The sequence below is a fragment of the Lolium rigidum genome, chromosome 7, assembly GCF_022539505.1.
Source record: "Lolium rigidum isolate FL_2022 chromosome 7, APGP_CSIRO_Lrig_0.1, whole genome shotgun sequence".
Classification (NCBI taxonomy): domain Eukaryota; kingdom Viridiplantae; phylum Streptophyta; class Magnoliopsida; order Poales; family Poaceae; genus Lolium; species Lolium rigidum.
This window is the reverse complement of record NC_061514.1, coordinates 254,015,565-254,042,034: the sequence shown is the minus strand read 5'-3', so window position 1 is coordinate 254,042,034 and position 26,470 is coordinate 254,015,565. Positions and strand designations below refer to the sequence as shown.

General features: G+C 40.4%; 1 protein-coding gene, 1 long non-coding RNA gene and 1 pseudogene across 6 annotated transcripts; 2 read left to right on the top strand and 1 right to left on the bottom strand.

The window, feature by feature from the left end:
* LOC124669573 (cysteine-rich receptor-like protein kinase 6) lies at window positions 1–3,543 on the top strand. The gene is made up of 7 exons (XM_047206169.1): window positions 1–889; window positions 1,846–1,980; window positions 2,153–2,283; window positions 2,361–2,571; window positions 2,666–2,903; window positions 2,978–3,128; window positions 3,232–3,543. The coding sequence occupies exons 1-7, from the start codon at window positions 37–39 to the stop codon at window positions 3,466–3,468; spliced, it is 1,956 nt and encodes a 651-aa protein (XP_047062125.1). The 5' UTR covers window positions 1–36; the 3' UTR covers window positions 3,469–3,543.
* Window positions 3,544–12,140: 8,597 nt separating this feature from the next.
* LOC124672655 lies at window positions 12,141–16,510 on the top strand (annotated as a pseudogene).
* A 1,452-nt stretch (window positions 16,511–17,962) lies between these two features.
* Window positions 17,963–25,364, bottom strand: LOC124669574. Of its 5 annotated transcripts, none has more exons than XR_006992236.1 (12): window positions 25,276–25,364; window positions 24,934–25,187; window positions 24,715–24,822; window positions 24,474–24,545; window positions 23,739–24,345; window positions 23,525–23,660; window positions 23,349–23,421; window positions 23,178–23,254; window positions 22,639–22,807; window positions 19,655–19,776; window positions 18,868–18,997; window positions 17,963–18,311 (listed from the first exon to the last, which is right to left on the bottom strand). It is a non-coding gene; the product is annotated as an uncharacterized LOC124669574 (long non-coding RNA). The 5 variants fall into 5 exon arrangements; XR_006992237.1 differs by having other exon boundaries at window positions 23,739–24,052; window positions 24,138–24,345; window positions 24,934–25,358; XR_006992235.1 differs by having other exon boundaries at window positions 24,934–25,358.
* Window positions 25,365–26,470: the final 1,106 nt, after the last annotated feature.

Here is a 26,470-nt window from a genome sequence, read left to right as displayed (position 1 = left end):
TCCACCGCTCTACGGCTCCCCCATCGCCCAAACACCATGGCCTCGCACCACCGCGGGCGCGGCCACCTTCCCTCTTACCTCGTCCCCGCCGCGGCCCTGCTCCTCGCCTTCATCCTCACACCTCTATCAGCCGGCGACCCTCTCGGCCATTTCTGCAGCAACAGTGCCAACTTCACCGCCAACAGCACCTACCAGGCCAACATCCGGCTCCTCCACGCCACTCTCCCCAAGAACGCCTCCTCCTCACCCAATCTATTCGCCACCGGCACCGTCGGCACCCTCCCGGACGACATCGTCTACGCGCTCGCGCTCTGCCGCCGGGACACCAGCGCCGCCAACTGCAGCGAATGCATCACCACCGCCTTCCAGGACGCGCAGCAGCTCTGCCCGTACAACAAGGACGCCACCATCTACTACGAACCCTGCGCCCTCCGCTTCTCCAACCAGAACTTCCTATCCTCCACCGACGGCGGCAGCGGCAGCACCCTCATCCTCACGAGCAGTCGGAACGCATCCGCGCCGGCCAAGGTGTTCGACGCCGCGGTGGGCGCCCTCATACACGCCATCGCCGACTACGCGGCCGCGAACTCATCCAGGCGGTTCGGAACAGGGGAGATGGGCCTCGGGAGCTTCGACAAGATCTACGGGCTGGCGCAGTGCACGCCGGACATGGCCCCGGCCGATTGCCGGGCCTGCCTCCAGGGTATCATCGCGATGATGCCAAACTATTTCAGCGGCAAGTCGGGTGGCCGGGTTATAAGCTTGAGGTGCAATTACAGGTATGAGCAGTATCCTTTCTTCAACGGCCCTTCGCTGCTGCAGCTCCCCGAGCCATCCCCAGCTTTAGCACCAGCACCAGCGAGCGTAACGCCACTGCCGGCCAGAGGAGGTGAGCCTGGAGAAACAACTTCATCTTATTTGCACGATTCGTTGTTCAGACAGAAGTAATTTCGCAATTCCGGGAGAAAACAGTGAGGCCCGACCTGTGAATAAACGATACAGCATCGGAGTGTTTAATTCGGTCCTAGTAAATATAGACTATCAACACCAACGAGGGGCCTAGTATTGATTCATGAACGAACTAGTAAACTTCAGGTAGATAATTTTCAAGAAGCAATTTTAGAAATTCCCGTTGTTAGGTCTTGACTTCTGTGCAGTCCCGTAGCTATGGGTTGCTTGACTGGACAACAGGGAAAATTATACACCTTCCGACTCATAATAACTGTAGGAGCATTAGTTTAATTTAGTCTAAATATAAGCTAAAGTCTTGATACGAGGGGGTCCGAGTTGTGAGTCTTATGACAACCTGCTCAGTTGTGCATCCAGGCTGATTGCTAGCCGCAGAAACTATCCTGTAAAGTGTGTGTATTGGGAATTGGAGCACACTTGCATGATTGAGCCCAAATATGAACAAATTCAGGAAACAGAATATCTCCTTTATCTTCAGGTGTGCCCATGAGCACATGGGATTTTTCCTTTTTAGACAGGGCAAATAACATGGTTTATTTGTGTGTTAGCTAGCTGGGTTCAATTAAAACAGTGATAAGCAAAAGAGCAACTGTTATTTTTTACACCTCTTTTGTCGAGAGAACCCATACGAAATAACATATTCAGACTGGCCACCCATCTGTATTTCCTAATTCGAAGAAGCATGGCATAAAGCTTTCAGCACTATGAACATCAAAGATAGTAATGGACTTTCTCCTCCTGATCTCTTTGGAGTTGTCAACATAGAAGCTTCATTATGTAAAAATGTTCAACAAAAGGCAGATTCATCATCTCCTATAGAATCTTGTAGAATTCTCTTCAGTGTGTCTTGTAATGACTGGCGCCTTTTGTATGCAGATAGCAAAAGGAATGGAGCTGCTAGAATTTTAGCCATTACACAGTCGATAGTCGCTGCAATACTGGCTTCTGTTGTAGTTTGCCTTTGTCTGCGGAGGAAAAAGAGCAAACCGGTACAAAAGGCATCAGTATCATGTAAGTCATATCAGTTAGCTCAAATCCATTCTTTTACACAAATATAGTCTTTTTTCATGACTTCTATAGATTTGAAACTAGGGTTTTGTTTTACAATGACATCATTTCTATATGACAATAATTACATTCATGCATTACACCATTACTAAAGGGTATTTTTCTCTTATGATAGACCCAAACAATCCGGAGGACACACAGAGTATTGATTCACTCATGCTCGATCTCTCAACTCTACGAGCCGCGACAGATAATTTTGATGAAAGCAATAAACTCGGTGAAGGAGGGTTTGGAGTGGTTTATAAGGTACAATATCATTTCACATAGACTCTTTATTCTGTATTTTATACTTCTAGTAAATATATATATCTCCTTTTGTACAGGGAATCCTTCCCAGCGATGAACAAATAGCAGTTAAAAGGCTCTCACAAAGTTCTCGGCAAGGGATAGAGGAGCTTAAAAATGAGCTTGTTTTGGTTGCTAAGCTTCAACACAAGAATTTAATGAGACTTGTTGGTGTTTGCTTGGAAGAAAATGAAAAATTACTTGTGTATGAATACATGCCCAACAAAAGCCTCGACACCATTCTTTTCGGTAGAGTACCTCAACACCATTTAGCAACAGTGAAAAAACATCTAAATATGTTTTTTTTGTGTACAGTTCTGAGGTTTATTTTTCTGTGTGGCAGATCCTGAGAGGAGCAGTCAACTAGACTGGGGGAAGAGATTTAGGATAGTCAATGGGATTGCTAGAGGCTTACAATATCTTCATGAAGATTCTCAGCTGAAGATAATTCACCGAGACCTCAAAGCAAGCAATGTTCTGTTAGATTCAGAATTTATTCCTAAGATTTCAGATTTTGGTTTAGCAAGGCTCTTTGACAGTGATCAATCACAAGATGTCACCAACCGTGTCGCCGGAACATAGTAGGTCACGATGACACTGCCCTTATAAGATATCTAAACGTGCATGAGTCTGTAACATAATGTTGCTATTTCAGTGGATACATGGCCCCTGAGTATGCTATGCGGGGGACTTACTCTATCAAGTCCGATGTGTTCAGCTTCGGCGTGTTGATTTTGGAAATCGTCACAGGAAGAAGAAACACTGTCGCATTTGACTCCGATAAATCTGCAGATCTCTTAAGTTTGGTAAGTATATTGAGTATTACAAACTTCATAGGTCACACAAAGCTACAATAAATACTACTAATGAAAGTAATAGTAGTAATACACCTACGTAATGGTAATGCAGGTATGGGAGCACTGGACAAAGGGAACAATTGTAGAGATCATGGATTTGTCCACGACTAGCCATTCTCCTGGAGACCACATGCTGAAGTGCATTCAAATTGGACTTCTATGTGTTCAAGAAGATCCAGCAGATAGACCATTGATGTCAGTGGTGACTGTCATGCTTAGCAGCAACACTGTGTCTCTCGAAGCTCCGTCTAGGCCAGCCTTCTGCATCCAAAAGAGAGTCATACTGTAAAATCCCAAAATTTTGTAACCAAGAATAGTTTGTCTGAAATCAGGAACCAACAAAAACTGTTGTTGATAAATGAGATGAACTTCATGCATGATTGTTATGTTTGGTGTTCTTGTATCTATGATTAGCATGCTTATTGAACGAGATTGTGAACACACAATCAACGTGCCTTTGTGATCATGTCATTAAAAATACACAAAAAAACTAATTACTAAAATTATTGCCTTAATTGCATCTCCTATTTTTAATGATTTGACTTATCCAAAGAAAAGAGCTAGGGTTTAATTTGTTTATGAAGACACAAATGTTTTCAAAAGCTAAGTAATTATAAAATCTAAGTGGGATATATAGAGTAATATGTTCCCGCTATTTTGCACGCTAATATTTTGCAAATATTTGAGAAATGGATTTTAAGCATATTCGAATATCTATAAGAAGATACAATATGTCAATTTATTATTAGGAATTAAAACTACAAAAGTATACTTTCTTATTCAAATTGAAGAGTTACAGGGTACAGAAAACAAACAAGAAATTGCATCTACTCGTACTATTCATGGTGAAAAAATAATGAGTTAGATCTAGGGTTTGTTCACCTGTAATTTGCAGAAGGCTCGGTGATGACTCTGATCCGGGCGATCCTAGGAAAATTCCTCCTAGCCACGAGGATATCTCCTCCTTGCTCCAAAGATCGAAGGCATGATCTCTATACCTGTATCCACGTGTATGGTCTAGCAATCCTATAGGGCTCCGCCGTCCATGATGTAGTTGTTGTAGCAGAGTAACTCAGCTTTATGGCTTATGGTATTGTGTAGAATTTTCCCCGCCCACCGGAGATAGAGACGAGAGCCTTGAGGCAAATATTGTGTACAATAAGAGAGGGGGTCAATGGGTTCATATAGGAGGACAAGGGAGCGCTAGGGCTAGGGAAGGGGTAGCGCAAGTCCCCCCCCCCCCCCCCCCCCCAGCCAGACAGCCTCCCCAACCCTAGCCGACCTCCTCCACAAGGAAGTGTAAGGATTCCGCAGCAGAAAACAAAAAATTACTAGTAAGGAGAACGATATATCCAAGATCTATACTATGCAGATGTGAGATAACGGAGGGATTCGGTGTTAATACCTTTGAAGACCGAAAGAGAAACATTCCAATGAACATTTTTATGTAGTCGTACAGCAACGCCGATCTCAAGGTCGTGTAGACGTACAAGTGATGGAGTGCTACCGCACTTATGCATGTGTCCGGTGTAGACAACTGATAAGCCCCAAGTGTAGGGGATCACTGCAGTACAATTCGATAATTATTTGAGTGTCAAACCCACTTGGAGCTAAAGGTAAACTATCTATTCTATAAAGCCCTATAACCCACTTATATGACATTCTAGCTAGGAGATATGGTGTGTGTGTAGAGGTTTTTACTAGAAACTATAAGTGCTGAAATTAAAATGCAAGACAAGTAAAGTGCAATAAAGTAGAATGCAATGAGATGAAGGAAAGTAAAGTGGAGTAACTCAAGAGAACAAGTGTTCTGGAAAATTGCTATTTCATTTGTGTGGTTGTCACAATAAGTGAAGTTCATAATAATATTCTTAGTGTTTCTTCTAGAGTGGAGCCATAGATAGGTGTAGCCATGGATATGAGAAAGTATGCCCCTAGTGATTGATCCAAGCCCAGTTAAGAGCAAATAAGAGAATTATTAACACGTAAAGTTCAACCACCTCTGTAAAATCAAAGGTCATCATAGTTATACCTCCCGTTTGATTAATCATGATTAATACAACATGCATCTAAGAATTAGGACATGGTTTCTGTCAGCTCCCGCTGTCCCTCTCCCTATAAACATGCGACGGTGACAACCTTATGCATCCCCCGACATATGTGTGCACTCATATATCAGTACAAAAGATCATCATAGAAGATAACAAATACTTGTATGTAACCAACAATAAACTATCTCACAATTGCCATGAATAATTCACTACTCAAACATCAACATAGAGATACAATAGATCATGGAAAAACAATATATTGCATCATACATAATGTTTGCCAAGAGATTACAGACGGTGTGATGAATTTTTTTTGTAGATGTTGACGAAGATGATGAAGATGGTGCTCATGCCTTCACTGGAGGGGGGGTGGAGTCCACCGGATGCGATTCTCGTAGAGTTTCCCACCTCCGATCTCCGTCGGCGGCAGCCTGCTGACTCTTTGTTTATGTGTTTTTGATCTCCACTGCCGTAGCCTCGACGAAAGGCTCGAGTGTCGTATACATAGTGGTTTTAGGTCAAAACAAATCAGTGGGCATTGGATTGAAGTGGATTTAACGGATGACGGCGAAACGGCCCCAGGTGGCGCGCCCATAGGGGGAGGGCACACCACCTTCCCTAATTTCCACCTCCTTCACCTCCTGGTGTTCCACTTTTAGCTCTTTTTATTCTTCTTGAAAATTCCGAAGCGTGGCCCCTGACCTTGCCCTTTTTCGAGTCTCGTAGCTCCTAGAAAGTCAAAAACACTAAAAAGTCGTGTTTTCTGCCAAGAAAAATTAGAATCGGAGGAGGGAAGATTGTTTATAAAATCCCCTAAAACATCATAAAACATGGGAATAACATTATATAAGATGCAAATATGTGGTAATATGTTGCAATAAAGTGCAAAATTCATGTATGCATTTTACATGCATCAAGATCCCCAAGCTTAACACATGCTCGTCCTCGAGCATAAAGGTGATAAAACTAACATGGACTTTGGAGTTTATTGCATCTCTTCTATGTAATCATGCAAAGTCTTACAAGGTTCAGTCAATAAAAAATAAAAATAAGCAATATGAAGTATAAAGTGATATCTCTTACATTCTACAAAGCATGCATAACAATAAATAGCATTGTAAGAAACGTGAATGATAAGTATCTATGAATCATAAAGCATTCTTAGGAGAATCCTATAGAACTTGGAAGACTCTTTGTCATCTCTTTTCATGAATATTTCTTTTGACTCTTAAACACAAAAAGTAAGCACGAAATGTATGTGTTAAACCTCCAAAAAAAGCGGAGAGCATAAAACATGGTTTTGAGCTATGCAATTCATGTCAACAATAATAGTAAGGATGGGGTACCAAGTATCTCATTTATGAAGATATCTATGTGTCATAAGTTTAACCTCTTATGAGTAAGTTTTGCCTCATTTTCTTGAATGCTGAGGACTACACCTCTCATATCGCACTTTCGGGTTACCAAGACTTTTCAACATACATGTTTCAACCAAGTATCGCAATAGGGTACCTTCATGCATGCCGCCTGTACAAACGACCAAAGGAGATGAGTATCTCAACTATAGGCCATCCAAATCCATACAGTGACAACATGAACAACAAATGTTGATCATCCTCTCTAACTCTCTCTCACTTTTTTTCTCATACTATTTTTTCTTTCTTTTCCTTTTTCTTTTCTTTTCCACTCTATCTTTTTTTCATAACTCTTTTCTCTTACTTTTTCCACTCTTCCTATTGAGGATGCTCATTGTTGAAACTTTCACCATGATTAAGAATGGCTTTGGTTAGTGGCCCATTGCTCTTCTCTGACAATGTATGCATACTTACTCTTAAATAACCTCCATTCATTCCACAAGATATAGCCATCAACAAAGCAAAATAAATGATGATCAATGCAGGGTGCAATACCCTAATGGTGCAATGTTGAAAGACTTCCCCAAGTAAACATGGTTACAGTCTAGCTCATTATTACTCATAATTAGTCAAACCCACAACATCCATAGTGGTATTTCCCTTCCACACCTTACTTTATTATGAACTTACACAAAAAAAGATATTTTGAATAGGTTGGAGGTAAAACACACACATTATACTTGGAATAGCATGTGTTATATAGATAGGTATGATAGACATTATATTTTAGTTGAGCTTGGAAGCAAGTCTATGCTTGTGTACGAATTCAATTTTTTTGGCTAGTAAGAGGTCTAAAATCATGCAATAGTATCCATAGAGCTATTCATTCATCATAAAACAATGATACTTAAAATTAAACATCTATGTATACTAGTAAGAAGTAGCAATGAATAAGGCACATAGCAAATTATCACTCAATAAAGCATTTGAAACTAATAGTACTATGCATAATATAAATTTCAGCTCTTAATGCATCCCTCTTCATCTTTTTATAATATGCAACTCTATTTCATGGAGGTATTAAAGAATATGATAATTTATTTCAGTAGATCTTTAATAATAATGCAAGGCATTTTTCATGATGATAATATTTATTTCAAAGCAAAACTAGACACAAAACTAATAAAGGATGCTCGAAGTTTTTGCGAGAATTTTATGTTGCTCAAAAAACAAAGTTTAGAAGTGTGCAAACCGAGAGATTTAATATGAGTCCAATGGGGTGCCTTGGGCATCCCCAAGCTTATGGTATTCAACATTTTTGTATTGATCTTGGTGTGGTGTTCTTCTATTCCCTGTGAAAAACCTTCAACACAAAATTTTCTTCCCATTCTTTTCTATGGGGTGACATTAGTGGTACAAGAACAATATTGTTGCTATCATCATATTCAAATATAAAATATTTCCTTTATGTAACAGAGAGAACATAAAGTTATACACATTCTCCTAACTTCAAAAGATTCAAGAAAAATCATTTTAGAACTCAAAAGAATAGAGCAAACATAACGAGATAGAATTTATCAAAAAAATTGACAGCAGCAAAACAGAACTTTCTCGGCCACTTAGACATGTCAGGAATTTTAGCCAATTTTTTTGCATATAGAGGATGATAAGTTGTGACTACTGTGAATTTCTCGTGATTTTAGGAGTTACGAAAAAATCATAAAAATCGTGCATGAAGAGTGCAGCGCAGAAAACAGTAACTCCCACTTTTGTTTTACAACTTTTAACATCCAAATAGATAAAAACTTGGTAATTTATTTAAAAATCAGAGAGTAAACAAAAAGAAAACATGCATAGGAAAACAAAAAACAAAAAAATTAATAAAAACATGGTCCCCTCAAACATTCAACGGGGTCATGAAGATAAAACTAGAACATGAGTTTGAAATGATTTACTTGAGATACTAGAAAGAAGAGGGGGGTGCGTGGGTATCCCCAAGCTTACGATCTTGCTACTTCTGGTCCTCTAATTATTCCTCATCATATCATGTTACTCATCTCGAACAAAAAAATATTTTCATCCCCATGATACTCCAGTTCCTACAAAATTGTTAGTTCTCCAAACAAATGATATTTCTACCAAGATGAGAACTATAGGAATCATTGGGAAACCATTTTATTCAAGAACCTAACATATATAAAGAAAAGTAAACACTCTTTTTATTTTGTTTTACTATAGGAGGAGTTTTAATGATATAGACTTCACAATTGTTACATTGGCATGAACAACACATGCTCAAGGTCGATCCCAATTTCTTCATTTCTCATCCTTCTCATTTACTCTTCCATACTTTTTTGTTTTATTAAAACTTATAAAATAACTTATATGTAATAAGAAGTAAAGCTATTTAACAAGGATATAAATTTGTGATCAAATTAAAATTTAATTGAAAGCATATGGAGCACACCACAAGATTTGAAACCATTAACTTTTGAGTCTCACCCTCTTCATGTGCATTGGCATTTTATATATGAATAAATAACAGGAAATAAATGGCAGCCAATGCATATAATGACTAGTAGCTTGCATTTTAAATAACACAGAAATATAAAGAGGGCTCTTATCTCTTCATCTTTCATAAAATTTTCAAGCATCAAGAGTAGACTCAACAACATAATTGTGAATAGAATCACCGTATAAAGACAAATCATCTAATAAGCTTATGGTATTATCTATTTATTTTAAATCATCATGATCCTCCCATAAATTAGACAAACTTATATCACATAGAGGATCATCATCAATATTATAAGAAGGGGTATTCATAGGAATGTGTGTGTTACCATTGTTAGGAGTTGGAGATCCGTAGCTACTCCATTCTTCCTCCACTTGTTCTTCTTTATCCTCTTCTTGGGGTTGCATTAGCATCCCCAAGCTTATGCTTTTGTCAGCCTCCTTCTCTTGTTCTTCCTTTGCACTCTTAAAATAATTTCTTGCATTTAAAATATTAGTAGGCAAAGGAATATTCAAGATTCTAACATAGTTGTATAGCATATTATCCATACTGTTGCGCTTACGAGGAAGCACATTTACTATTTTTTTTGGTTTTAATCTTATATGCATGGTTCTGGAAGTAAACTAGCAATTAAAGCAAGAATAGAAGCTTAGTGCTACGCTTCATGGCAACGGCACCAGAAAATATCTTGATAACCCCCAAATGCAGGGGATCACCACAGTACAATTCGATAAGTATTTGAATGTCGAACCCACGAGGAGCTGAAGGTAAACTATCTATTCTCTAAATCCCTATAGCCCACTTATTATATTACCTTCTATGCAAAGCTAGGAGATATGGTGTGTGTGTAGAGGTTTTTACTAGAAACTATAAGTGCTGAAATTAAAATACAAAAGGTAAAATGCAAGACAAGTAAAGTGCAATAAAGTAAAATGCAATGAGATGAGGGGAAGTGAAGTGGAGTAACTCAAGAGAGAAAGTGTTCAGGCAAATTTCTATTTTATTTGTGTGGTTTTTCACAATTAGTGAAGCTCATTATAGTATTTGTAATATTTCTTCTAGAGAGGAGCCACAAATAGCTATAGCCATGGATATATGCAAGTACACTCCCAAGGCCAGTTAAGAGCAAAGAAGAGAATTATTAAGACTTAAAGTCGAACCACCTCTATATGATTAAAGTTCCCCATAGTTATACCTCCCGTTTGATAAATCATGATTAATACAACATGCATCTAAGAATTAGGACAAGGTTTCTGCCAGCTCCCGTTGTCTCTCTCCATATCAACATGCAACGGTGAAAACCTTATGCATCCCCTGATATATGTGTGCACTCATATATCAGTACAAAAGATCATCATAGAAGATAACAAATACGTGCATGCAGCCAACAACAAACTATCTCACAATTCGCATGAAAAATTCACTACTCAAACATCAACATAGATATGCAATAGATCATGGGAAAACAATATATTACATCATACATCATTTTTGCCAAGAGATTACAGAGGGGGTGATGAAGAGTTGTTGTAGATGTTTATGAAGCTAATGAAGATGGTGATGATGCCTTCACCGGACGGGGGTGGAGTCCACCGGAGGCGATTCCGGCAGCATTTCCCCCCTCCGATCTCTAGCAGCGGCGACCTGCTGACTCTCTGTTTATGTGTTTTGATCTCCGTCGCCTTAGCCTCGACAAAACCCTCAGGTCGTATATATAGTGTTTTTTAGGTCAAACAAGTCGGTGGGCGTTGGATTGAACCGAATCAGACAGATGACGGTGAAAGGACACCCTAGGTGGCGCACCCAAAGGGGGAGGGTGCACAAATTTCCTAGTTTCCACCTCCTTCACCCCCTGGTGTCCCACTTTAGCTCATTTTGTTCGTCTCGAAAATTCCGAAGCGTGGCCCCTGACCTTTCCCATTTTCGAGGCACGTAGCTCCTGGAAAATCAAAAACATTAAAAAGTCTTGTTTTCTGCCAAACATAATTAGAACCGAAGGAGGGGGGATTGTTTAGAAAATCCCCTAAAACATCATAAAATATGGGAATAACATTATATAAGATGCATGTGGTAACATGTTCCAATAAAGTCCAAAGTTCATGTATGCATTTTACATTCATCAACGGCGTCCCCCGGGCTCTAGTCCAGCGAAGCAGCGGAAGGAGAAAGATCCAGACCAAGGATTCAGCAGCACGATATGGTGTGAGTATGGTGGATATCTCGAACCCCGTATGCACGTTCCAATATTTCAGAACGACACGTGAGGGAGAGAGGCAAAAGCCAAGGGGGTGGAATGAGAGGAGGGGCTACCGTCTTCTTATATAGGCGTGGGGGTGGAGGTGGCACCTCCACCAGGTGCCCCCCACCTTGGCCGCCACCCCCTCTAGGGTTTGGTCGGGGCGGCATCCAACATAGTTCGTGGTCCCTCCTTTCCCTTTGGGTGAGGCGCCACCCCCTAATGGGATGCCAAATGGTGGCCCATTAGGGTTTAGCCTATTTTTATTTCCTTTTTAATATTAAGTAATTTAATTAAATACCAAAAAATATTGTTTAAGTCTCTCAACAATTCATCAACTCCGGAACTTCACAGATACCTCTTCAGAACAATTCCGGAGTTCTCTCTTATTACTCTGATGACCCCGAATTAAACCCTAGGCATCGTATACCCGTAAGTATGCCACCCTACAGTTTGAGAACGTGTAGACATGATCGAGGCACCTCTATGATCAATGAACAAATAAAGAGAGATCTGGAAAGCCATGATGGTCCCTATGCTTTCCAAGAAAAAAACATTATCGCTTGAACCTCAGACATTGAGTAATATTCCCTTTGTCTCATGATACTTGGTTTGTCCGAGATCTGATTTTCGCTATCGCCATACCTAGTTCGATCTCGTTACTGACAAACACATTTACTCGTTCCCGTGATATTACATTCTCGTGACTTGGTCACATGCTTGCAATCTTCGTAGATGCAATCTCATTGAGTGGGCCTAGAGTACATATCTAGCTATCACGTGGATGGATAACTCCCAATCTTCATGCAGGCATACGCGAACAGCGAATTCCAATCAAACCTAGAGCAGCTCTCCTCCGTCCTCCCCATTAACGCCTCCTCGTCTCCCACCCTCTTCTCCACCGGCGCCGCCGGGGCCATCCCGAACACGGTGTACGCGCTCACCCTCTGCCGCGGCGACACCGCCAACGCATCCGCCTGCGCTGACCGCTCGGCAACGCCTTCCGGGACGCGCAGCGAGCGTGTCCCTACAACATGGACGCCACCGTCTACTACGAGCACTGCTACCTCCGCTTCTCCTACCAGAACTTCCTTGCTTCCGCCGACAACACCAAACGGCAGATCGCACCCAACGGGGCGAGCGTCGCCTCGCCGGCGGCGACCCTCGACGCCGCCGTGGGTGTTCTCCTTGCTGCGGTCTCGGACTACGCCGCCATGAACTCCTCCATGCGGTTCGGCACAGGAGTACAAGACTTCGACGTGAGCGCCCGAAAATCTACGCGATGGCGCGGTGCCGGCCGGACATTGGACCGGCCGAGTGCAGGGATTGCCTAGAGAAAATAACGAGGGTGATGCCAAAGCATTTAAGCAGGCGGCGGGGAGGGCAGATCCTGGGGTTACGGTGCAACTACCGGTTTGAGCTGTATCCTCCCTTCCTCGGCAATCCCGTTTTGCAGCTCAAAGCGCCGGCGTGGGCCGTTGCGCCTTCGCCGGATGGTGACGGACCCATAGTCCCAGATGGAGGTGAGTTGCAGATTTCAATAAAAACTATACTACTCCCTCCGACCATATTATTTGATGCTAAAATGGATGTGTCTACAACTAAAATATGTACAGATACATCTATATTAGCATCAAGTAATATGAAGTAGTACATTTTCCTAGCTACTAGTAAAGTGAAGCTCAGGTGCTGGAGACCTGCACATTTGTTGAAATACCATAGAGTTCAGGGCTTATAGGGACGATCGTACAACGCAAAATTAGGCCAAACACATAAGTTGATTTCCATACCATCTTGAATACTACAGGAATCCAATGATGTCTGATTGGGGGGGGGGGGGCATAGGGTACCTACCAAGCGGTTGGAATGTGTGAAAAAATCCTACAAATTGAATCCGAAGAAAAAAAATTATGTTTACTTTCTTTCCAATCAAACAGCCTACATAGAAGAAGCATCCAAAGGATTAGAATTATCAAAAAACTTTTCAAAATTCAATTGAATTGATGAATTCACCCATAAGTCTGAACTCGTGAAGAAAGTTGGACATTATATTTCGACACTCCCTGCCACTCCTAGGCTTCAGCTGACCATTGTGGTGACATGGATGAAAGTCCGCGGAAATTTTTATTTTACTACTGCGTTGGTCATGTCTTGAAGTTGAGACAACTTAGCTCTGATTACATATTGAATTGATGCCCTGACCAATTCACCCAAAGTACCATAATGGAGAAGGGTGTGCGATATATTTCAACAAATTAAAAAATGTCTCAATAGACAGGCATATATACATTTATATATATGCTCAATAGACAGGCATATCTGGCCACACAGGTAAATACTTTTGAGAGCATCAAGAAGTGAAAGATTCGAGAGGTAAGAGTAAGACACACGAGATGGAGTAAAGAAAGGGATGTTCTGAACATCAGACCAAGTTTTCATAGAGCTTCTTTGTCGAAATGAGCCAAATTTTAAGTTTATTGTGTGGATACTACATATAGTACACGTTGCAAATATACATTTATATTAAACACTAATAGACCTATTCCATGTAGTCAAGTGATTTAACTCTAGTGTCATTTTACAGGAGGAAGAAAAAATAAACCAAACACAATCGCACATATCCTAGCCGTTGCATTGGCTGTTGTTTGTGCAGCATTGGCTTCCACTTTTGTCTGCTTTTGTCTCTGGAGCTGGAGAAGAAAACAAATATTGCCCATACTACCATGTAAGTTATTAAGATTGCAGTCATTAAACGAAGGAGAATATGTAGGTCCAACTCTTTAATAAAAAAAATATATAAATAATTGTAAGGCAATTCAAGTTTCAACTATATCAATTATCAAAACATATAGGATACAATAATTATGCATTCCAGACAATGGATTTTGCAGTTCATTCTAAATGATCAAACTTCGTCATCTTTTGAAATGGGGTTCGTTTGTATATATAATAATTGGCACATTGGACAGATTCTGGGAACTGGGAGAGCATTCCCAACATCAATTTATCCATTCTTGATCTGCAAACACTGGAAGCTGCAACAGAGAACTTTAGAGACGAAAATAAGCTTGGGGAAGGAGGGTTTGGTGCTGTTTATAAGGTGCCAATCGTATCATTGTGTTGCTCGTTCTGTGTTGTTTTGGACTGCTTGTGACTTCTGGTGAATTTATATGTTTGCTATTTGTGCATCACTGCATCCTACAGGGAGCTCTTCCTGATGGCCAAGAGATAGCAGTGAAGAGACTCTCCCCTGGTTCAACACAAGGAATAGGAGAGTTGAAGGCAGAGCTGGTTTTTGTTGCGAAGCTTCAGCACAAAAATCTTGTTAGGCTAATTGGAGTTTGCTTGGAAGAACAAGAGAAACTCGTTATCTACGAATACATGCCTAACAGAAGCCTTGACACGATTCAAAAAACTTTTCAAAATTCTATTGAATTGATGAATTCACCCATAAGTCTGAACTCGTGAAGAAAGTTGGACATTATACTTCAACACTCCCTGCCACTCCTAGGCTTCAGCTTACCATTGTGGTGAGATGGATGAAAGTCCGCAGAAATTTTTATTCCACTACTGCGCTGGTCAGGTCTTCAAGTTGAGACAACTTAGCTCTGATTACATATTGAATTGATGCCCTGACCAATTCACCCAAAGTTCCATAATGGAGAAGGGTGTGCAATATATTTCAACAAATTCAAAAATGGCTCAATGGACAGGCATATCTGGCCAGGTAAATACTTTTGAGAGCATCAAGAAGTGAAAGATTCGAGAGGTAAGACACACGAGATGGAGTAAACAAAGGGATGTTCTAAACATCAGACCAAGTTTTCGTAGAGCTTCTTTGTCGAAAGGTGCCAAATTTTAAGTTTACCGTGTGGATACTAAATATAGTACACGTTGCAAATATACATTTATATTAAACACTAATAGACCTATTCCATGTAGTCAAGTGATTTAACTCTAGTGTCATTTTACAGGAGGAAGCAAAAATAAACCAAATACAATCGCACGTATCCTAGCCGTTGCATTGACTGTTGTTTGTGCAGCATTGGCTTCCACTTTTGTCTGCTTTTGTCTCTGGAGCTGGAGAAGAAAACAAATATTGCCGATACTACCATGTAAGTTACCAAGATTGCAGATCATTAAACGAAGGAGAATAGGTAGGTCCAACTCTTTAATAAAAAAAGATAAAAATAGTTGTAAGCCAATTCAAGTTCAAATATATCAATTATCGAAATATATATGATAAAATAATTATGCATTCCAGACAATGGATTTTGCTGTTCATTCTAATGATCAAACTTCATCATCTTTCGAAATGGGGTTCGTTTGTATAGATAATAATTGGCACATTGGACAGATTCTGGGAACTGGGAGAGCGTTCCCAACATCAATTTATCCATTCTTGATCTGCAAACACTGGAAGCTGCAACAGAGAACTTTAGAGACGAAAATAAGCTTGGGGAAGGAGGGTTTGGTGCTGTTTATAAGGTGCCAATCGTGTCATTGTGTTGCTCGTTCTGTGTTGTTTTGGACTGCTTGTGACTTCTGGTGAATTTATATGTTTGCTATTTGTGCATCATCACTGCATCCTACAGGGAACTCTTCCTGATAGCCAAGAGATAGCAGTGAAGAGACTATCCCCTGGTTCAACACAAGGAATAGGAGAGTTGAAGGCAGAGCTGGTTTTTGTGGCAAAGCTTCAGCACAAAAATCTTGTTAGGCTAATTGGAGTTTGCTTGGAAGAACAAGAGAAACTCATTATCTACGAATACATGCCTAACAGAAGCCTTGACACGATTCTCTTTGGTAAAAACTAAAGACATTGCGCCAAAAACATATTTAAATCTGAGCTATAATAATGGCGCAAAATTAACCTCACTGATGTTTCTTGCTTCTTTATAGATCCTGAGAAGAGAAAGGATCTTGATTGGAAGAAGAGGTTCAAGATAATAAATGGAATCGCCAGAGGTTTGCAATATGTGCATGAAGATTCTGAGCTGAAAATAATCCACAGAGACCTTAAAGCAAGCAATGTTCTGTTAGACTCGGATTTGAATGCTAAGATTTCAGACTTTGGCTTGGCAAGGTTGTTTCAAGGGGATCAATCAAAGGATGTCACAAACAGAGTTGATGTTGAATTTGAAATTGTGATCAAAGATTGTGAATTTCTGTAATTCTAAATTTTCATAATTGTGCATTCAGCTCTTTTTGATCTCTCATCTCCCTTTATTGCTTTTCAGGAACAATTGATGGACGGTCTCCCAAGATTGACTAGTAACGCGGCATGCTGCCGGCCACGGCTGTTTCATAAATCAGAGGATCTCTAAAAATCTCGAAAAGTTATGGCACTATCCTGACAAAGAGCCAACAAATCACACAAGGGTATGCGTATATTACATGAGAAGGAGAAAGCATCTATACCTGTTCGATGGATCTAGCTCGCTCTCGGCCGGCCGGACTGAGATCTAAGCTGAGGAAGACGAATGACTCCACGGGCCTGTCTGATCCAGCCATCTTCACCACAGCCTCAGCTCGAGCGACGGCGGCGACGCCGATGATGCAGCACGTCGGCCTCCTCTCCTCTCCTCTCCTCTCCGAGCAAGAGTCAAAGTCTAAGTCACACGCGACGCACGCGTTGGATACACCCCTTTTGGTATTTATAGGAGAAGGCTTGAGGTTTTGGAGCAAGCAGTTCGAATTTTGGGTGGAGGGGAGGGAGGTATGGCGGGAAGAAGATGACATTTCTTTTCGATCTCCCATCTCCCTTCGTTGGTTTCAGGAGTGATTGATGAAAGGACGCCATGATTGACTAGTGGCACGGATGGCTCACATGCATGCCATCGGCCGGCCGTAGAAAATGGCGATCTCGCGCTAGTAAATAATACTCCCACAGTTGCATATATCGAGGGGGTGAATCGGGGATCTCTAAAAATCTGGGCCATAATAAGTTCCATTTAGTTATTATATGTTTCCTAAAATTCGGCAATTAGTTTCCAAACATACCACTTGTGATAATCCTAAAACTAGTAATTACACGCATGGCACACCCAAGTTTAGCTGAAAATCCGTAAAGGATGACTCTTATTGCACATAGAGGCAAGATGTGGCCGGCGTTGGACATAGAGAGAACTCTTATTTACTAGTGACGCGGATTGCTCATATGCATGCTAAGAGCCGTCCACAGCTGTTGCATAAATCGAGGGGTTGAATCAGGGATCTCTAAAAATCTGGACCGTAATAAGTTGCATTATTATGTTTCCTAAAATTCTAGGATTAGTTTCCAAACGTACCAGCGCACCCACGATAAGCTAGGGACCGGTAGAGGACTCTTACTGTACGTAGATGAAAGATGTGGGGAGTCAGTAGAGGACTCTTATTGGGCGGACTATATTCCTCCTATATTTGACTATATTCATCTCACGAAGGAGTTTTTTTTATTAGACTTCATACATATTTATGCTGATTCATATAGAGAGAGAACCGAATGATATTATGTCCAAGATTCATAAGTAAGTTGTCTATCAGCCTATATGTGCTTTGTTTTTATCTTTTGATAGATTCGCTGGTTCCATAGGTGGTGAATAATCAACTCATATAATGAAAATTATAAATTTTGGCACAACCTTGGGTATTTTCCGGACTTTCAAGATCACACGACAATTAATATATATACACTTCACAAACTACACAAGTGCAACAGCACACCTCATGTGGCATTCAACCATACCAGAGGTCGAACCAAACAGAAATCAAACGACACTAAACCACCAACACCAACGAGAGCTGATGCACAGGTCAAAAGTCAACCATGGGATGGTCACATACAACACATAAATGCCGCGCTACAAGATGGTATCGAATGTGAAACCTTGGCTACTCACACACTGCAATCATCAAGCTTCCAAGTGATGCATCAGGCTGCGGGCAGCAGCTCCAGGTTCCACATAACTTACCCTGGTTGTCATCCTCATTGTCCTTGCACAGAAACAAAACAAGATGGTCAGCTTTGGAGCAAATACATAGCATTTGTGCCTTTGTGTGCTTGCACGTACACATAGAGAGAAATCATAGCTAAAGAACTGAAAAGACTATCCACGAATTGGAATTTATCATACACAGAAAACAAAAGCCCGTCCATCAATCTTAGCTAGCTGCAATCATACCAGATTAGTGGAGTGAAATGGCTGCAGCGTTTTGGCACAGTTCCAAGTCAAAAACTTCAGAGAAAAATCAAGTTACTATTGTACCAAATGTTACGAATAAACTGGCCAGCAACTTGCTAGACTAGCCAGACATCAATCTGAAAATTCACTACACAACACACAGAGCTAGATAACAAACTATGTTCAGCCACGACATAACATCAACCTAAATAATCCAGAGAGTCACTAGGAGCAAAGTCTTTCACCAAACTTGTACCAAAACTTGACTATAAAACAATGATAACCGCAGCCCCAGGTATATAACGTTAGACAATGCAAATATGTCAAATAGAATCCGACGCCAGAATCCAGGAGAAGCAACAGCTCACCTAAACCATCGAGTTGATGAAGAGGCCACCGTGCTTGTGGTTGAGGAGAAGTGAACTCAATGCAACAAGTAGTCGAAGCCAAATGTACACCGCGGACAGCACAACACCACTACACCAGGTCTTGTAGGAGCTGCCAGTTATAAACATTGAGGACATGAAGAAAAAATTGTCGAGTGGCCAGTTAGGCATACAAGTTCAAGTCTCATAACAACAAACAAGTGAATTTATAGCTCTGGAGCAAATGCATAACATCTGTGCATGTGCGTGCTTGCAGCACCATATAGCGACAAATGAGCAAAAAAAACTGAAAACACTAGCCACACATTGGAATTTATCATACACAGAAAACAAAAGCCCATCCGTCTAATTTTTTTTTGACAAACCATACATCCAGCTTAGCTAGATGCAAACCAGATTAGTAGAGTGAAATGGCTGCAGCGTTTTGGGAAAGTTCCAAGTCATACATTCACCAAATTCAGATGAAAATCGAGCTACTATTATACAAAATTTCACGAAAAAAAATGGCCAGCAACTTGCTAGACCTGCTGGACCTCAATCTGAAATTTCACTACACAACACACTGCTAGATATCAAACTATGTGCAGGCATGACATTGCAGCAACCTGAAACTTCCAGGAAGTCACTAGGAGCAAACTCTTTCACCACAATTGTACCAAAACTTAACTATAAAGCAATGATATCCGTTGCCCTAGATATATAACGTTAGTGAATGCAAATATGTCAAACTAGAATCCGGCGCCAGAATCCAGGAGAAGCAGCAACTCACCTAAACCGTAGAGATGATGAAGAGGCCACCGTGGTTGTGGTTGAGGCGTGGTGAACTCAATGCAGGAAGTAATCGAAGACGGATGCCTGCCGCAACCAGGATAGCACCAGGTCTTGTAGGAGCTGTCAGTTATAAAAATTGAGGACATGAAGAAAATTGTAGAGTGGCCAGGCATACAAGTTCAAGTCTCATAAGGATAAACAAGTGAATTTATTCAACCAACTATAGCAATAAGAACTTATTTCATTAGGACACACAGAAAACAGAGTTAGACAAGAATGGTATGCACAAATGTCTGAAATAATACTGTGTTTATTTGATTTCCTTTCTTGAAGCTTGAGTTTGAGGTACTAAGTACAACCAGTACACTAACTACTATTCTCTTTTGCTTATTGATGAATTTCGAATGTGCAAATCGAGCTACTATTATACCAAATTTCACAAAAAAATGGCCTGCACATAGTTTGATATCTAGCAGTGTGTTGTGTAGTGTTTAGCAAGTATTTTTCTATCTTTTCTCAAAAAAAAAGTATTTTTGTATCAGGAATTGGATTCCGGCAGAGATATCCATACAAACAAGGTAAATGTACGCCTATCAAGAAAAAATACTGGTGTTTAACACTAATAATAACTCAGGATCTCTCCCTCCTTCCAATGGAGGCACACAGAGCTAGAACAGCAATTGTCTGCAAGTAATTAAATTCCAAAGTGCAAGATGAAATCAAATCCACGCAAAGTGAAGATAAGCCAATAGCCAAATCAATGAACTAGTTAGTAAGTCATTCAGTTCAAGGGTTCAAGAGCAGCCTGCAAAGATCAATAATTAAGTAGAAACTAAGCCTACACATGCTAGAACTAGCATAGGTTAAAAATAACTAACCTGCACATGCTAGAATGTTAATCAATAAATAATTGCTCCATAACCATGTCAATGAACTAGGCAATTATTTAGCATAAGCAAATTAAGCCTGATCAGATGATGAAGTCCTAGAATGTACAATAACCAAAGTTAAATGCATGAAGTTTAACTAGAACCATATTTTTTTGCATTAAAAGATGGAATTGATGAAATAATTTCCAACTCAAGCAACAATTTGGCGAGCATCAATAAGGCAGCAAATAGAATTTATCATGGGCAAAATTTATCGCATTGAATCACAAAAGAGACAAGCCACTTTGATCTAGCCCAGATCAGTAACAATCTGTACAAAACCCTACGTATTAAATAATAAAAGCTCAGGTCAAGCACACATTAGATAAAATTCTAGTTTAAGGTAGATACTAACTAACTCAGCCAAACCAAGCCTACAAGTAAACCAGAAAGTCACATCTTTCTATCGAAAACATTCTGCACACAGCCCAGTCAAGGCAAAACCCATAACATCAATATGTCACTAGATCATATTAAGCTAGTCTTTACTTCAAAAAAAAATCCAAACAACAATCAACGAGAAAATGCAATGCCTGGTAAAAAGAACCAAGCAACACTGCACCATGCATCAAACTGGGAACATAAAAGCAATTCCAGTCCATACTCCTAGGACAGGGAAGTATATAAGCAAAGTGAACCAATATAGGTGTTGTGTTGTGCTCGCATTTCATGACCCCGGGAGAACTTGAATAACCATCTTCTCCATCAGGTTGGTTTGGCCATTCTGTAGGGCCGAAATCGATGGGAATCAACTCCATGGTGCCGCAGGAGTTCACAACCTCTCCTTCACTACACACAAAGCCACCACAATGGCATCATACAAAAACCAAAGTGGGGCTGCAGGTAAAATGGAAAGAAGATTCTCAGTAGCTTGACATAAAAGTCTGAATAACATGGAGCTAAATCCACTAAAGCCACAAACAAATCGCATGCATTCACTTCATAAAATGAGATCTAAACATGAAAATCACTTTATCAGCCAACATGACAACATGGGAGTCCTCATTCTAGGTTTATTGAACTCTATATGGACACAATTACTCATTAAGCTCTCATATGGTCCTACTTCTGTGCAAAGCTCCACACAAGTTGTCCACTTAAATTCTGAACAGGGTGCGCTCATGTGGATAAATAATAGTGTTGATGCAAAAATCGGAAGCCATGCCAGAAACAATAACCAGATTCTGACAATAATGCAATCTACTATGCGTCCTTTTGCTTCGCCTTTGCCGTACCAGCAACAAGTTTGCAACAATCGCAACTCATTATTTAACAGCAGAAGCCCTCTCTAACACAATCACTAAAGAGAGGTACTCTACTTCAAAGGTCCAGTGTGGTCCTCAAATCAATCAGCCCTCTCTAACACACGAATGCAAATTCACAAAATACAGTTTGTTACACTGACGGACCTATTACTACAACTAATCAAACAAAATATGACACTGCAGAATAGGTAGCTATCACACTGTAGATGCGCTCTAGGTATCAAGGTATATGGCAGACCTATTAACTATTCTTTTGGAGTGAAAATAATATGCATCTTAACGATACAAGTTCTTTTATATAACCTCACTATCCATCTTGTTTTAGTAAAATACTTAATATACAAGATTACAGAAGAAAACGAGGATGACGTTGATTGTATGACAATGTTTTGCCATCAAGAGACCGTTACTACTTTGTTCTAATCCATGATAATGTGTGCTCCATCTTTTAAGCCAACACAGCAGACCCAATGAGAAAATGGTGCAAATAATATGAAGAAAAAAAGATTTCGAAGATGCAACCTGGTACCAACTCTAGCGAATTCTGACTGCATGAATATCATCTATCAAAGGGGAAAAAAGACAGTGACACAATGAAGAATTTTGTATTTTTTTCAAACTGAGTGCATATTGTTTGAGCATGTTCCTTATCACAACATACAGCTATTATTGTCCCAAATGAAGCACCAACAAACCACTTCCAAGTTCCAGCTAAATAGAAGGTTAAACACAAACAAACCTAGTAAAGGCAGAGCATTATAATGTTGGATGCAGATCCTTGCTCTTACCCATTCACTCTATCATCTAGACGGTCATGGGATGAGCCAGGTTGCTGGGGTGTCGCTGCTGCGAGGGGGTGGCGCTGGTTGTTACCGATTGTTGCGATGAGTTGTCAGGGTAAAACAAACCTCCAGATTAACTGTATTGAGCAGGTGGTGCTCCTCCAGTAGCTTTGTCCTGGTACATTAGCAGTGTGAGTAATTAAAGTTGCATACATAGCTGGAATTTAATTTGTGTTGTTAGATATGTTTTCCTCAAAGCCAACTAATAGCATTTATTTTGCGTAAAATTTCTTTCTTTAGATCACACAAGCATGAATAACACAATACTACAGTAGATTTCCTCATAGTTTTAAATCCATAATTTACAGTCAGCCTACAGCCATATAATATAAGGAAGCTAGCTGAATAAAACTAGAACGAGGGAGGAGGGAAGCACAATGGCACTTATGCCAAGAGGTAAACATAAGCAAAACTAAACATATTATATAATAAACTCATGGTTAGTACATTACACTCTGTTCTTATCTATTCTATAATAAACTTACGTGTAGCCATGTAGCACAGTTTGTTGGTGAGGGACTGCCGCGCATCAGTCATGGTAATGCATCACGCGACTCGTGCCCTACGGATAATGGTGATCATCTGAATTATCATCTCATGCTGTGTAAAATGACAGGACAGTGAGAGTACTAAGTAGGTGTCATCATCATATTTACCTTGATGTCGGCATAACTGCTCAGGACAAAGTCGAACTCCATGGGTGGAAGATCTTGGAGTCGACAACAGTTCCTGCAAATGGAGAAAAGAAAATTCAGATTGCAGAACACATTAAACAATATTGGCAAGATGAAGCTTAAAGCAATCTAAAGAACAATGTCATAACATCACTCACCAGGGAGGATGTTGCCGCTCCGGTCGACGGAGTTCTGGTCATTGTGGTTGTGCACGAACAACCTGGTGTAGTGGCGCTTCTGGACTACGATGAAAGTGACATGTGTCTGGTAGTTCGCCTCAAGCGACGCACATGCCTGAGAGGCATATGGATTGGATCAGAGAAGAAAGTGTGTAAAATTATGAGATTTAGGGTCGATTGCAGTGTTTGTTACCCTACAGATGGTGTCGAGCTCGTGCAGTAGAACTTGGTAGAATAACTAGCCTTCACTCACACCATCGATGCCTAATATGATCATTGGCCTATTGGTGACCAAGGGACACACCTTGACACTGCATCACAGTGTTCCTTCCCCACAACCTTTGAGAATAGAAGGTTGTGTTAGACTCGACAACTGAAGAAAATGCAACCTTGACATTTATCTTCAGAGCAAGGTTTGCCAGGATCTGTTTGTTCATCTTAAATAATTGGCCAAACAGCACTGCGAGATCAGCCCAAGGTCAATCTCTCAGACGCGCTTCAAGTCACCTGAGACACCACAAGGGTATGAGCATCCATTTGGCTTGAACATTCAATCTAGTAGTGCACACAAATCAATGTCCTATAATTGAACCTGGCTTAACAGGCTACAAGTCCTATAATTGATAGTGTTACTGTTGTGAACAACAAGTACAATGAAGCATTTTAGGGATATTTGCCATTCCTGGGGCCTGGCACATGCAAGCGAGTTCACTGCAGAACCCAGTGGCAACGTTGTCCTGCATGTTTCAGGCAAAATTGGCACACATCCAGCTCCTGACTGTACCACCATTGAACAGTTTCTACATAAGGAAAAATGAAATGAACAATAAGGTTGAGATAAAAGTAAACAATGGGCATATATTTGATGTAGATATAACTTGGCCAATGCTGTGCATATTGATGCAGCTCTTTGATGTAGTATTATTACCTTGTTCATCATATTCCACTGGCCAACTCTAGGCAAGCAATCCTTCTCTCGACCGTTCTTGTTGTACTTAAGCTGCACGGACAGAAAAGAAAGGAGAAGCCATTGAAGGTGTTACAGCGACTTATGTGGTATTGTTTAAGCATAGCAATTTCAGAAAACAAGATCAGTAGCAGAGAAGGGCCAAGGGCAGAAGGTAGAGAATTTTCAGACATTGTGTCAACAAGATTCAGGTTCTACTTACCCGGGGAGCACGTAAAACCCGTGCATCGACCAACGTCAGCCACTCACTGATCTTGATGCTAAACTCTTTTGCATAAGGATCATCATGATAAGAGTTGTGGTTCACCATCTGTAAACACACAAATAAAATTGTGTTTTCTGAAACCATATGAACTTGCTTACTTGCACATATAGGAAGTTAGCGGCCCAACAGCACTATGACAAGAAGAAAATGTTGTACCTGAAGTAGGTCAGGCCCCGATCATGCAGGCGCTGCCATGTCTCCTCTAAAAGAGCACTTATTTGACTCTGGCTGTGCCTCTTGGTGTACCTCCGCTCCTCCACTAATTTGAGCATCTTGATGGTGATGGCGGTCCATATGGAGGAAGTCCTGGTCGTCCAGGGCTTAGCAGCAAAACACCGGCAAATCAACTTCGCTGTGGAACTTGTGGAATAGGTGGTGCGGCAGCTACAGAGGCCCTTCCTACCTGTGGACTGTGGTGCCATATCAGACATCATTTCAGCAAGTACAGAGACCAAAGAATTCAAGCAGGGCAGGATTGGGAGAGGGAAAAGACAGTACCTTTGGAGGGTGATGTCGACAAGTTCCTGAATGGAAGCGTCCACGGTACACCTGACCTTCTCCACAACGCCCAAAACATATTCATGCCCTACAAGAAAGGGACCAGAAAGTCAGACTATATGGCAAAGGACATAAGAGGATACAAGTATATATTACAAAGTATAAAACACGAGAAAATCTGGTGCCCTGTCAATCACCTTTAAAAATTTGTTTGCCGATACTATTCTTAACTAATCTTCAACACAACTTTGACTTCCTTAAATATGAAATAAAGATTGCAGTCCAAAATAAGAGTCATATTGTTTCTTTACGATATTTGTGGAAAGAATCAACAAAGTTATCTTTACATGTTGGAAACATTCGTAAACATCAAGTATAATGATTCGATTCATGGTGATCATATCAGTACAACATATATGTTATATATACACATAGCTAAATGGAAAAAAGGCAAGAGCAAACAAAATATCTTATTATGATGTCTTTAAAGTGCAACATATATGTGGTCAAGCTCCAAGTACAGAAGAATTCTTCGATCAAAATTTTTACCACCCAATCTAGGAGGCCATAAATGCAATCAAACGCTACAGAATCATGATCAAATCCTAAAATGTAGGAGTCAACATTATGAACTTTTCATACAAAAGCTTGGTTCTGGATAACAAAATTCCAAATGTTTTGACAACATACAAGCATTAGTAGTTATACATCATCACAAGCTAGACGATGTAGACAAGAAAACAACTTCTAAAATTTTGAATCTAAACAACGATATTACTGCAATCGTGCAACACATCTAGGACACGTCCTGAACACAGAGAAAAATCCTCAATACAATTGAGAAATATATGTTGAGAATTGTTCAAGCTTGATCAAACTTTTTATCACCCAATCAAGGAAGCCATAAATGCAATCAAACACTGCTGAATCATGATCAAATCCTAAGATTTAAGAGGCAACACATCATCTTTTTATACAGAGGCTTGGTTCAGGACATAAAAATTCCAATGTTTTGACAACACACAAGCAAGTCTAGCTAGTAGCTACATCATTACAAGTAGAATATGTATACACGAAAACAACTCTGAAATTTCGAATCTGAACAAGAATATTAGTGCAATCCTACATCACATCTAGGACACCTCCTGGGCGGGCAGGCACTCGGGGATCCAATTGTAAAATAGCGCAAGGTCGA